This window comes from Falco peregrinus, chromosome Z, assembly GCF_023634155.1.
Source record: "Falco peregrinus isolate bFalPer1 chromosome Z, bFalPer1.pri, whole genome shotgun sequence".
Classification (NCBI taxonomy): Eukaryota; Metazoa; Chordata; class Aves; order Falconiformes; family Falconidae; genus Falco; species Falco peregrinus.
The window spans coordinates 5,924,376-5,938,077 of NC_073739.1; the positions used below are offsets into that span (position 1 = coordinate 5,924,376).

General features: G+C 41.5%; 1 protein-coding gene across 1 annotated transcript in view; it reads left to right on the forward strand.

Annotated features, from left to right (window-relative positions):
• ADGRV1 (adhesion G protein-coupled receptor V1) overlaps window positions 1-9,064 on the forward strand; it is a 291,184-nt gene extending 282,120 nt beyond the window's left edge. The window contains exon 92 of the mRNA XM_055791141.1: window positions 8,402-9,064. Coding sequence (XP_055647116.1) covers window positions 8,402-8,520 — 119 coding nt within the window. The 3' untranslated portion in view covers window positions 8,521-9,064. The remainder of the gene's footprint in view (window positions 1-8,401) is intronic.
• The last annotated feature ends 4,638 nt before the right edge of the window (window positions 9,065-13,702 follow it).

The window sequence follows — 13,702 nt, forward strand, 5'->3', positions numbered from 1 at the left end:
GAAAGTGCCAGCAGATTGAAAGCTCTGACATTTTTTCACAAATGCTTAAATGGCTATCTTGCTGTCTCTAGACATGGGCTGTCTTGTCTTCTTTTCCTTTCTTTTTCAAATTGATGTTCAGAGTATATACAATGCCTATCTTTATTTATAGATATATATATACACACACATACATGTCTCTGTGAGAAACAGCATAATTTCATAAATATTGATTCTCCCAATAAGTGTAAGACAAAATATTTATATAAAATACATTTGGACCTGAAAAATGGACTACACTGGAAACTTCAACGAGAGAGATTTCTGCCCAAACTCAAGAGCCAGCTATGTTGAGTTCACCGTGTTGGTGGAGAACAGAAGCAGGGGATGCCATTCTAAATGTCCACACTCAAACTCCACCAGCAAAACAAAATATTTGTAATCAGACACCCCTCAACAGACTTGGACTTCCAGTCTTAAAGATCCCAGGCTTTTCCCTCAGTTATGCATTGCTTTTCTGCCTCTCACCCACTCCACCAGCGAAACTTCAGTTTACTCAAATGGTGACATAAATAGGTAGCCAAGCATGGCCACAGGTGGAAGAAAAGGAGTGAAATGTGGTTAAAGGATAGGTCATCATGGGAATGTCTGATAAGATGACCGCAAAGGCACAGGGAGCTCCACCAGGCAAGCCCTGGCAGATGCTGACCACAGCCCACCTCCTCTCGATACCAGGTGAAGCACAAATGGAGTAGCTTGGTAGTAGAAGGTCACATGAATAGTCTTTGAGGATACCTTGGAGCCTTGCAAGAGACAACAGCAAGTACTGGTTACATTAACAGGTTAAGTGCTCTGGCACTGATAATTTCAGGAGTTTGTTCCCTTCAGTGATACCAAGGAAAAGAGGCAAACTGGTTGGAAGGCTGGGAATGAAGGGGTACTTTTATTCAGTATATCTTTATCTCCTAATATCTCAGTAATACTTTATCTCCTAAGCCAATTTCCATTGCAGAAAATTCCTCTAATTATGAAGATATTTGGATGATTAATAACTGACGTAGTGCTAAGAGATACATTTGAATATGTATCTTATGAATATCAAATTCATAATTTGACATTATGAAGATTGTCAAAAAATCTGTATTGTACCTATTAATTTTCCTGGACATTTTTCAGACTACTTCTGCTTTGTTACGCAGTTAAAGATTTTGGGGAACTTTCAAACCTAGGTGCATACGCTTAGAGTTACAAACCTTTCTTTTAAGCACCTGAGAAGGTAGCTTTTACTTTTTTACTCCTTCCTGAATATTTTGAAGGAAACCAGATAATTCATAGATAGTTAATAAGATATGAAGCTGTTCATACCTAGTATTCCCACCGTTTCCCACAGCGTTTACTGCTTAAGCAGCTCAGTTGACATCCATTGGCCTATTTTCTGCAGTAAACTCTGTGCACTGCGGAAGACTGAGTATTAAATCATGAAGAACAATCTAGGCAACAGCAGTAGTTAAAGCTCATGGTTAATATAATTCACCACAACTTTAGCATTTAATGATTTTTTAATAAATCTTCAAGCTTTGTCCTTAGTTAATTTGTTTTCAGTCCTTCTAGAGGAAGTAGGTCTAGAACCAGCTTTTGATGATTTTGCCTAAATTTCATTATTGTCTTCTTAATTAGTATTTTATTACCATTTGTTCTTATGAACCTTTTGTATTAATGTGATTTAAAGCAGAGACCTCAGGCCAGAGTTGGAGAAAAATATTTTTGCTTGCATTACTGATTCAAGTAGTATCTGAACATTTTATCCCAACACTTATTCATGTGCCAAAACCGTGTCCCCAGCAACATTATGGGGGCAAAAAAAAGATGATTTCTAAGCCAAACCAGTTGTCTCCTCTGGCTACAGACCCACACATAACATTTGAGCAAGCCAAGCTGAAGAGGCAGCGTTGAGGTTAGAGTAGCTTTAACCACCAAAGTAAATGTTTATCAGCTATTGCCTTAGATACAAGCTGTAGCTCAACACATACTTCAAACCAAAAAAAACCATGAGCTTTTTCTGTAACTAAAAATGGTATCTGATGTATTATTTGCATCCAGACCTGCTCTCCAGTCCACTTCAGTGCCGTTCAGTGCCTTGGCCATGCCAAGAAGTCAAGGTCCTCCCAATGGCACGAGGGAGGGAACCACATGGAAGGAATGAAAGGGGAGATGAGGTGGTGGGAGGTGGGATTACTTCTCTGTTTGGCAGCACAGGCTTCTGCTGCTAAAATATTCACCGAGTTGTGGTCTAGTGGGAATTTTATGATACAGTCAAGCTAGCAGTCACTGAGAGGAGCCTGTCTTCTGGTCCTTCCTGGCAGCACATTTCTTCCTCTCTTGCATTGTTGCTCGTACTCATGAAACCACAACAGCTCATCTTAGAGTCTTCTCCCTCTCCCTCTCCCTCTCCCTCTCCCTCTCCCTCTCCCTCCTCCTCTTCCTCCTCCTCTTCCTCTTCCTCTCTCTCTCCCTCTCCCCTTGCCACTCCACATCAGTTTGATGCCCTTTGAGCACCAGTCCCAGCTTCAAGGAAGCAATGGTCATCAGCAACTGGAAGACCAGCACCTCTTCTCTAAATAGGCTGATGGGTATGGGCAGCTGAGACACCTTTTTGCTACCTTGCTTTTGTCTGCCATTTGCTGTAAGTCATGTTTCTCAAACCTCTTTAGGCCAGACTTTATTTCAGTAGGCTGAGAATTCCTCATCTCAAGCAGACAAGCCCCTGGGAGAGCATGGAAAAGGTGCTTGGTACCACATTAGCTGTTTTTATGAATCTTAAACAGGGAGGTGTGGCTCTTGGGTATAGAGGAAGAATAGAAATGCTTTCTCTGCCATTGCTGGAGCTTTACCTCTGATAAGCAGAAACAGAAACCTCCATTATCTGTCATTCCTTAAAACTGTCAACCTGTAACCAAACTCAGCCTCAGCTGTGCTAAAATATTAGCTAAAATACACTCTGACGGTTGGCTGAGGATCAGCACTGATTAGCAAAGGAATATGCAAAAATGTCTTTATGCTTCTTTGTGCTTCATCTGTCCTTTCTGCTTATGCAGTTTGGAGCTGTCTGAAGGCTACTTTAATTTATGCTCACTGTCTGTAGCCACAGAGTTTCATCTGGCAGTGAGAATGAAGGGTATTATCACAGCAAAGCTAAGGTCTCGTTCCTGTCCTCCCATCCCCACTGCAGCTGACCACTGCCAGGAGTAGAAGTGAGGGATGACTGGTGCAGGTTAAAAAAAATGAAACCAGCCCAGGCAGCATAACTTTATTCTTTAACACACAGTGGTTTATCACTTGGCAGTTTGCAGTGCAGCTACACAAATCAGTGCGTTGGCACACTCAGCCTTATTGCTAAAGAAATGTGTGGTAGAACTATGCACTTAGCCCTTGGTTCCATAATCATTAATGCTGGGCCTATTTACAAATTAACCTGAAATACAGATGGCATACAGCTGCATTTCTAGCAAGTTAGGTGGGTGAGGGTGGTACTGTTTCTTAGCCAGCTTTTGCACTAGCTTCATGCAACCTTTGCATTACATGGCCATAGAACTTTTTTTTTTTTTTTTTTTTGGTGCAAGAAATCCAGAAGCTAGATTTCTTATATCATAATGCCATGGCCTTTGAATGCTTATCAATTAACTCCTCCTTTCCATTAAGTATGTGCATGCTGATACAGAAACGCATAGTCAGGGTTCACTATATCGCGTCATCTCTTATACTGTGGGGATCTTTTGGAAGGCCAGACAGCTCCAGGGCAGTTTATGCGAAGGAAATTATAGAACAATTATGGTAGGAGAAATAATTTAGGGACATGTCCTGCTTATTGATGTGTGATGTGTACTAACACCACCCACCCCCCACCACCCCCCCTGAATGTTTACAAATTTGTCTTAAATTACTTATTTTAAATTATTTATTTAATTACATTTAATTTATGGCCTTTATAATGAATCAAAGGCTTAGCTTCTACTGAGAAAGACAATTAATTGCCAATTTCTTTTTGTTAAGTGCACTAATTAACTTTAAAAGTGCTGTCATTTCGGACTAGATCTCCTTTTTCCTCTCATTTCTGGTGCAAGGTTTATGTTGATAGACAGTTTCCTAAGACCGTTCCCTTCCAGATTGTCAGGGTTGTATGTGACTGTCATTGAGGCTAAAGCCCAGTACAGCAGAATTCCCCAAGGACTTCTGCTCTGGTTGGGGCTGGGGAGTTGAGAAAGGGGCCAGCAGAATAAAAGTAGATGGAATCTGTCCCAAAGTAGCAAGTGTCCATCAGCTTTGCTCTAAAGCACAAGTACCATAAAGACACAACAGCTTACTGATCTCTGAGCTTCCATCCATATTCCCGTCTCCTACAGATGCTCTTGCCCTCCCCCTTCAGTGATGCACAAAAGTCAGCCAATTCCTTCCTTTGGGTGAGGTGTGAATGCAAAGCACAGCAAAGCCTTTGGGAGAGGCCCAAACCCCTCCAGTGCTGAGGAGTGACCCACTCCCATAGGAAGTTTTTTGCAAAGACATTTTTAAGTTAGACAGAGAACATCCGCCTAGCACATGGTACTTTGCAAATATGTATCGGACAGTATCAGTGGAGGATATTGCTACGTCCACATCTCCGTGTATTGTTCTTATTGAGGCATATGTGGTAAATCCTAAATAAATATTCTACATTGAGAATACCTGGAAAAAACTACAGTATAAGTTAAAAAGCACACACAAATACAACTATTATAATAACGATGCTATATAAACCAGCTCATAGCTTTCAATATAATACAGCTCAGGTTCCAAAGTCAGTATTTTTTAAACCTTGGTGTTACCACTGTTGGTGCCTGGTTTAAGAATTATCTCGTGTTGGGCGTCCTGAACTAGAGGAACCATTTGAAATTTCAGATTTTGAAAGGTGTTCAACACAGCATCCCGGCGACTGTCTGTCACAGGGTAGGTAAATCGTAGGTGGTGGCAAAGTGCTAGATCCATGCCTTGCCCTAGCAACCTATGTCATTTCTGTTTTGAAAGGCTCGTCCCACAGAAAGAAAGGAAGGAAGGGTAGCCCCTTTGCACATTAATTCAACTTCTCGTTTGTGATTGCTCACAAATATGCTGCCTGGTGGCTGTGAAACATGGCTGTGTAAAACCCAGGAAATCTTTTTATTCCGATCTGAGCTTGACTGGTCAAAGTCTGGGTGTCTGTTGGTGTCATTTCTGTAAAGTCAAAGCCCTGAAAGAAGAATGAAAGTCAGTTCGTATAGCTTAATCCTTTCTATCTAACATATGTCTTACACACAATATGCATCATGAGTCATTCAGAAAGCGAGATGGAAGTGCTTAGGAGATATGAAGTCTCCCCAGAGATATGAGTACAGTAATTACAGAAGAAACTCCGTCTCCCGTAAAATGTTTTAGTGGGAGTTTGAGATCTATCTGAAGGAGCAGGGGATGAGAGCTGGCGTTCAAAGGCACGTAGGAATGGACTGAAGAAATCCTTCGACCAGTAGATGTCACTGGAGGGATCTCGCTGGCTTCGCCAGGCAGCTGTGACTTCGGTTTCTAGCTAGTCCTTTGGTACAAAAAGAAAGGAAGAAAGGTCTCGTTTTCCAGTGTATTTTAAGAAACTTAAAACAGTTTCTTCACAAATTGGGAGAAGTAATACTTCCCGCTATGTACCTGCCATCCAACTCTAGCATCTCTAGAGGAGTACCTGGGTTTTGGGGTCTGAGTTTAAATCCAGCTGTAATCTCAGAGTAAGCGTGACCAATGAACTCTGTGAAACTCCATCGTGTAAACAGTCGTACCCTTCCCAGTCTGCCGAGTGTTTGGTAAGTTTGTATCCTGGTTACATTTCATCTCTCATTCCTAAAAAGAATCAGCTCTTACGTAGTTTGTCTTTGCATCAGCAGTAGAGCAAGATCCTTGTAAACCCAGAGTAGCCTACTTCAGTCTCTGGTTTACACCAAGTTACTGATAGGAACCTCTGTAACAACAACAACAAAAAAATCTCCTCTTACTTTGCACAAAGCACATACAAAGCTTGCACATATATCTGACCTTTAAGAATATACGTAGTGTAATACTATAATAGACCTGTACCCGATCTTTTTGTAGTGACAAGCACGAGATTCTTTCAGAAAGCCTGTACTGAGTAATTGCAGTATAACCACCAGTAAGACAAACATCTTTGTAGCCCCAACAGTCAGTGTTCATCTTAAAATCTGAACCCAGGACGATCATATTTATGTAACATGATTTTAAACGTTTTTTCAATAATTTATTTTTTCCCTTTTTGAAGCTTATACCCTCTTCAACCTAAACGTATGTTTCAAGTGAATTCCAGTGTTAATGATATTACATAATCAGTATTGTTTTCTTTCTCCATTCAAAATAATTTACTTCAAAGTTATTACCTTGTTCTTCTGTCACCAAATGATAAATACAGCAGTCTGATTTATCTTCTCCATTACACTCGTGATTCCTTTCTAGAACAAACAGTTTTAGAGAAGATAAGAAAAAACCCAAATAACTTGCATATGCAATTGCTGTTTTTCCTAGGACTTTTAAGCAGCTTTGAGTTACTGGGACCTTGATTCCATTAGGAGGTTAAATATGCATATAAATTTAAATCAGTAAGTACAGTTTAATCATCTTCAGTACACTTATAAACAAGTATTTTAATGATTCAGAGCCTAATCTTCTTGTCTGTATTATTGTGTCTTTGCTCACTGATGGATTTTTACTCCTGACAGGAGTAATTGATGGTGTCTCAAGAGCTTGGGTCACGCAGACCCAAGAACAGGACTCATCTAGTAGATGTCAATGAGTGCATGTTCACCCTGACACCTGAACACCAAAACTAGGTGTAAGAAGGATCGCAGCGCAGAAATACCCACTGTTCACCAGGATGCAGTCAGGCTGGGTTCACGCAGCGCTGCATCCGAGTTTGGCCCCTACGAGGGCTCCTTCCAGAGCTCTGCAGGGACGCCTGCCAAGTCCTGCTCAGGTTCTCTGAACCAAGCTCCGCGTTCGAGATTGCAGCCTGACTTCCCATGGCAAAAGGGCATCCCTCTGCTGCCCCCTTCTCCCTACGTCTCTTGGGGGGTGTGGAAGGAAGGGTGCTATGGAAGAACTTTGGAAAAGTCAAACAATAAAGGGCATAGAAAATAATGAAGTAACTCTAAAAAAGTAAATTACCCTTATCTTGTGTTTTGCCAAACTCGACGGAGCCTGGAATATCAGCTGAGGCAGAAATCAGAGATGTATTGTACAACTGATAGGAACTCCTGAAAATAGTTTTTAGTATGAAAATGCAGATCACTGCCTCTCCCAGTATTCCCTAGTCCGGGTTTTTTGAGCCAAATGTCATTCCTTTGCAACCCCCTCAAACTGTGTGTCATTACAGATCTATTTCTGCCCAAAATGAGTAATTCTCCAGTTGTTTGTAAGTGGCATCACTGTAGGACCATGCCTGAAATTACCCTTTCTTGAAATCACTGTGCCTAATTACACTGATGTAAAGCCTAGATACCCTAAACCCTAACAAGACCCATGTACAGATTTTAGGATTCACTTTACAATTCAAAGAGAAGGGCAGGAAATGCACTGAAGTTTATAGTTAAAACTGACGTTCTGTGAATAAGTGGTCTAAAAAAATACACATTTAAAAAAACCCACTAGTGCAGGGTTATGCCTCTTGACACTAATCAGCTCAAAGCTTCTCCCAATTAAAACCCGAAACCCCTAAAAATCAACATGGAAGCAACGAGCTAGCAGAACTGTGATGGGTGGATGGAGAAGGTGGCCTCCTGACATGTGTTGGAAGTTTCCATGGTCCAAAGTCTAGTATTCTCTCACAGCAGAACAACACAATACACCAGCTTGTGCCAAATGTGGGTTTAAAGAGTATTTAGTCAGCGTCTTTTCTCATGTTGAAATTACAGTCCTATTAAAACAGATGGAATTATAGTTTAACAGGGAAATTGTATAATTAAAAATCAATTCTTCATGAAAAAGTCCTTGGAAATACCAGACTGTAACAGCCAGACCATGAACCCAGCCTAAGCCAGGCCTTGATTTATGCTCTTGTGATTCCAAGGCACCCTCTGAATAGCTATTGTAAGATTTCCCGAGACAAACAAGTGACTGACACTTGAATTATGAAAAAGCTTATCTGGATGGTACCAAACTATGTGAGATAATGCTATAATCTGTGGATTCAGAATTGCAGGCTGGCACGAGGAAACTTGCTGCATCATTGCGGGGTAGGGAGGCATGGCAGTAATCAGAGTAAAGCGGAGCAGGACATGACATCACCGTTCCTGTGTCGGGATTCCGTTCTCACTGATTCTCTTCTTTTTCTTTGTTTGGTTTGTTTGTTTTGCTGTTTCAGGTGCAGGTCTCAGTGTCAGCGATAATGAATCTTGTCACGGCAGCCAGGACGGCGGCAGCATGGCTAACTCCCAGATCGTAGAGCTTAGAAGAATACCCATAGCAGACACTCACCTCTAAGTCCTCGGCTTGCTTGGGTTTTTTGTTGGTTTCCTGTTTCTTTTTTTTTTTTTTTTTTTAATTCAAGACTCAGTATTTTTATATTTGTACTTCCTTTTGCACTAAAACACTATATGAAACTGTGTAGTAGAATGCTGTGAGCTTCACTGGACGTTTAACAAGGAATGTTTGCTTGAGGTTTTGTATATCAAAAAATAAACTGTAAATTTTTTACAGTGGCTGAGCATCAATAGATATCATGGCAATCAGCCTAGATTTGTATCTTGTAGCTAGACGACATATTTCACAAACTGTAGCTTTTTTAATTAACCTATACATGTAACACTGATTAATAAAAACAATAGAGTCTGTTTGATACAAATAAGTCTGTTATTTCTCCTGGCTGTTTATGGAGCTGGAAGGTGATGCGGACACCCTGTTGGACAGGGAACCTTTTTAGTCACGCCATTGTTCTAAGTTTCCTAAGCTGTACTCTTTTCACCGGTTTTTGAGTACCCAGATCTGTGAACTTTACAAATCCAAATAAAGGCACAGTCTTGAGCCAGAGAGCTTGAAATTTAAATTGTGACACGACAAAATATGCCGTGATCTGAAACCAACAGGGGGAAGGGGAGGTGAAGGACAAGAGTTGCACCCCTGGCAGCTGCATGCTATCGACTGCATTACCTTGCTGGTTTCACAATATTAAACTCTCCCACTCTTCTCACAGGCAGAAGAGGGGATCCCAAAGAGCTGAGTTTTCTGTTAATCTCCAGAACAAAGATATCCCTGTACTGGTTGAAGTGTTCAAGTATTGCATTACAGAGTTAGATCAGTAATCTGGGGTAACAAATAAGCAGGAAAAGTTCCTCCCTTGAAAGGAAAAAAAACCCCAACAACCAAACCAAAAAACCCCAGAGGAAGTATTCCAGAACTGAGAGGAGGAGGCAGGCTGATCTTGTAGGAATCATTAACTCTGATTCTGCACAGACGCTCTGTAAGAAAAACACATTAAAGCAGGAGACCAAGGGAATTTTCCTTTAAACGTTTCTGAGCATATTATAGAAACACAGTAAATGATAATGCAAGCCTTTCATACCTTCCTCAGGAGCTTGCCTAAAGGCTTAGTGCTGGGCAAGCTCTGAGCAACAGCTTCTCCCTTTAAAAGAAAACTTTTCTTATGGAAATCTTCCTGTGAATTTTGCTGTGGTGATATACAGATTTTACTGTATCTAATTATTTCTCATGCCAAAAAAAAAAAAAAAAAAAACCCAAACAAAAAAACCCCAAACAAACCCCACTTCTGTGTCCCAGTTGTGTAATTGCCGGTAGGACTGCACAGCTTACAGTCATCACTCATATCCAAAGCAGACATAATCTTTAAGCTCTAATGCTGCAAAAACATTCACAGACACAGGAAACTATTTCTAGTCAGCAAAGCCCTTAAATAAGTGCTTTTTAAGTACATGTTTGAATTGATGGGAAATGAGTGTATGTCTATATTTAATTAGTATGTGTTCTGCTGCATGGAGTCTTAATTTTCTGACTCCCAGGAATTTTGTTGCCTTTCTTTGTGCTGGTCATGCTATGGAGCAAACAGGGCCAAGTCTTTCTGCTCAGTGGCAAAACCTGCTGGGGGGGTGGGGGGCGGTGAGTGGGGTGGTGAACAAACCTTTCTTCCCCGTGGGCAATACACAGAAGAACAGGGTGGTCAGGGAGACCCATACCTCTGTGCAGAAGGGGCAGCCTTTGAAATCGGGTGCAGTCCAACAGAAGCATAGTGGGCAATTTTGGACAAGAAGGAACCATCTAAGCATATGAACTTCTCTGCCCATACCTACCCCTGCTGAAAAGGGACTTTCTGGGCTCTTGAGTGAACTGCAGGTATCATCGAAGTCAGTTTGGCAGTATGGAGTTAAAATTGGTTTTGGATGCTTTGCAGTGCAGTACCTTCATAGCATATAGTACAATGCAGCAATATATCAGTATATAATATCACATATAACAGCAATAGTAATTAGTAATGTAATATAGTATAGAACAGCAATATAGCACACAGAAAATCTGGCCTTTGAAGAGTTTCTTTTATTTATTTCATTCTTCCCGAGGCAGCTGAGATGAGCGTTGCCCACTGCTGATGCTGCTCCTCTGCCTGGTGAAGCCCTAACCTGAAGCCTGGCTCCGCAGGGCGATTGCAACACTGGCTCAGTTGCAAGAGAGTCAGGGTTGTAACAGATGTTTCGCTACTCGCAGCACATGCTACTACATGCTGTGAGAAAGCTTATAAAAGAAGGATGTTTGTTTGATTTTGACTCACCACCATAAATGTTAATACTTTGTGTCACTTCAACTTGTTGCACAACTGGCCTGGTTAGGGATTTACTGTAAAGGCATCAGGATTTTCAGAGCAGATCAGTAGGATGACGTCTGCTGCCAGCATTTGCTGAATTTTAAGTCTCTAGGTGGTGCTCACATGGTTTAAGATTGGGAGATGGGTTTTGCTATTGTTCTAGAAGCATTTTTAAAAAACAAAAAAAATGAAAATATTCTCTCTGTAGGAAATCCAGTGTTTTAACAGTGTAAGTCCCCCTCTGTTCCTTTTTGCTGTTCCTTCAGGAGGCAAAGACTGAGACGGGAACAGGGCAGCTGGGTGCTCTGACTCAGATGTGCCCAACAGCCACACCTGGATGGGAGGAGGACCTTCACAGTTGGCTTGACTAGCCTAGCCAGACTGAATGCCTCCTGCGGTTCCCTCATCTCGGGCGTTATTGAAAATTTGATAGAGTATAAACATCTTTTTGTTTCTATGAGATGAATAAATCCACAGCCAGATAACTTTCAAACCAAGTGTTACCACAGGGCCTGCCAAGCTGACTAACTCGTTCTCTGTTGTCTAAGATGACTAACCATCACTCTGTTCCTGTAGCAAAGAGCACCAGGATACTTGCTGCCTTTGCTTTTTTCCACGTGAAAGGATCCATCATTTCTCCACAAGAGGCCATTCTCTGTGTTTTGAGGGGCAGAAGAAGCTTTGGCTAATATGGACGTAACCTTTTGTTGTTTGCTGTGTGAAGGAGACCCCATTTCCAGACAAGTTTCACCTAAAGCTCCTTGAATATGTATGTAAATCAGGTGAATGAATGGATGTGCTTCAGGAGTTTGTCACCACTCAGATGCTGACGTAAATAAACTCACTTTTTCAAAAGGTGGGTGAATATATGCCACATTCAAGTGCATAAGTAATGAAAAATGGTAAGTTCAGCAGACATCTTTTAAGGGATGTTTTAGAGAAAGCCACTATAGATAGTGGAAGATTCTACTTTTCACTTTTCTTGGTACATATCCGAAATGTCAATTCGTGTCAGGGATATGTACCCAGGAACAGAAATATGCAGATCATTTTTTTGTTTTGTTTTTCTTTAGAACCTTGTTGAAAGCCCCAGTATATCCATGTCCTGTCTCTACCGTGCAAATGCTTAGTGCTCCAGCATCCTACATCCAAAGTCATCATCCTGCCAGGAACTGCACGGTGAGAGCTTTGATCTGCAAGGGATTAAATTGTATTGAGAGCTTTACAGCAATAAAGTGCCTATGTGCTCAACATAAAATTATGCTAAGTTGACTGATCATGCAGAGGTTTGACTAGACAACTGCTTAAGTTCAGGCATATCCTGCCTTCGCATACATTCCACTATAGCTCGGCCAATACTGTGGACCTGGAGCTACTATTGTAGATTCTGCTTCACCAGCAGTGGTGTAAACAATAAGTCAGAATGTGTGCCCAGTCTGCTGGCAGCAGAATTTTCTCCTGTGTTAACTTCTACTGGCAGGAACATGTAGTGAAAATAGCACATGCAAGAGTGGGCTCATCTGCCCAATTCAGTATGTTATTCTGTTAATTTTCACAGAAAAAAAATCTCATTTTTTATGCTATGTTTCAAAATAATCTTCTATGCAATAAATACATTGAAATAATTGAAATGTAGTTCTCTTGTATGCAGTAAATACATGGCAAATAATTGCAAGGTAATACTCAAGCATTATTGAACTAAATACCTGGGACTAATGCTGTGCTGAAACTGAGAAGACAGTTGTGTAAACTGGCCTAAATGGTAGCCCAATACCCCTAAGAATGGTTTTGGGTGGGTGGGTGGGTGGATTTTAACCAAGTCAAAGTTGTGCTCATGGTAGAGAAAGCATTTTCACAAATACACAAGATCTGGGGACAATTATTAATACCTTTTTCATTGTTGTTGTTACTGCACTTCAAAATCTTTTTCTTTCTGTGCAAACCCAAAGGCTAATGTGGCATCTGTTGGGTCCTGCCTTCCTGCTCAGCATCCCCAGGAAGGTGAACGCTCTGCTCTTCCTGGAGGTGGTGGCTTCACTCACAGGATTATTTTACCAATGGCTTATACTACAGACCCCCAGAAGGACTTTCCTGGATATCCAGAAAAAATAAATGTATTCTGGGAACTGTGAGCACAGAGCCGGATAGCATAGATTTAAGAACCCTGTTGCCACTCCCTGGCTAAAACTTGCAGCTCGGAGATGGCCCTGGGCCGGGGTGGGTGGGTGTGGGTGGGTGTGGGGGGTGCGGGTATCTAAAGCAATGGCTGCTGTCAGAAGTGCAGGGAAGGAATTTTACTGAAACTGTCAGGATTTTCCCCAACTCAGCAGGCAGGCTTTGAATGCAGTGTGGTCATTCCTGTGCTGTAGCACCTCCGATCTGAGCACACAGTGATTTTATCCAGAGATGCTCTAACTTCCAAAAGCTGCCATCTTCAGTTTGGCTCCGTACTCTTCATGCAGAGCAAACAGCAGTATCTGGCCTATCTTTTGATGGTTCAAAGTGTGTGTGAAACACAAGTACGTGTCATGGTGTACACACAGACAGAAAATAATTACAGGATCTAAGTGCTTAATATAAAAAGAAAAATAAATTCCATTTCAATCTGGAAGCTAAAACACTGCAGTCCAGGTTATGAAACAGGTTTCCCTAGAAACTTCTTGGCTCCTGCTTTGCAATTCCTGAACTGAAGTTAAGCGTGTGATTTCCCAGTTTCCAAACTGGAAAGACTCACGCATCCAGGCATGGCATATACAGTTGCCAACAGGGCTGCAAGAGAGGAGGTGTCTGCAATCTCCCTTTGCTCAGCCTCCCTGTGCAGGACCCACTGCGATGTTGCTGCCACAGGTCTGT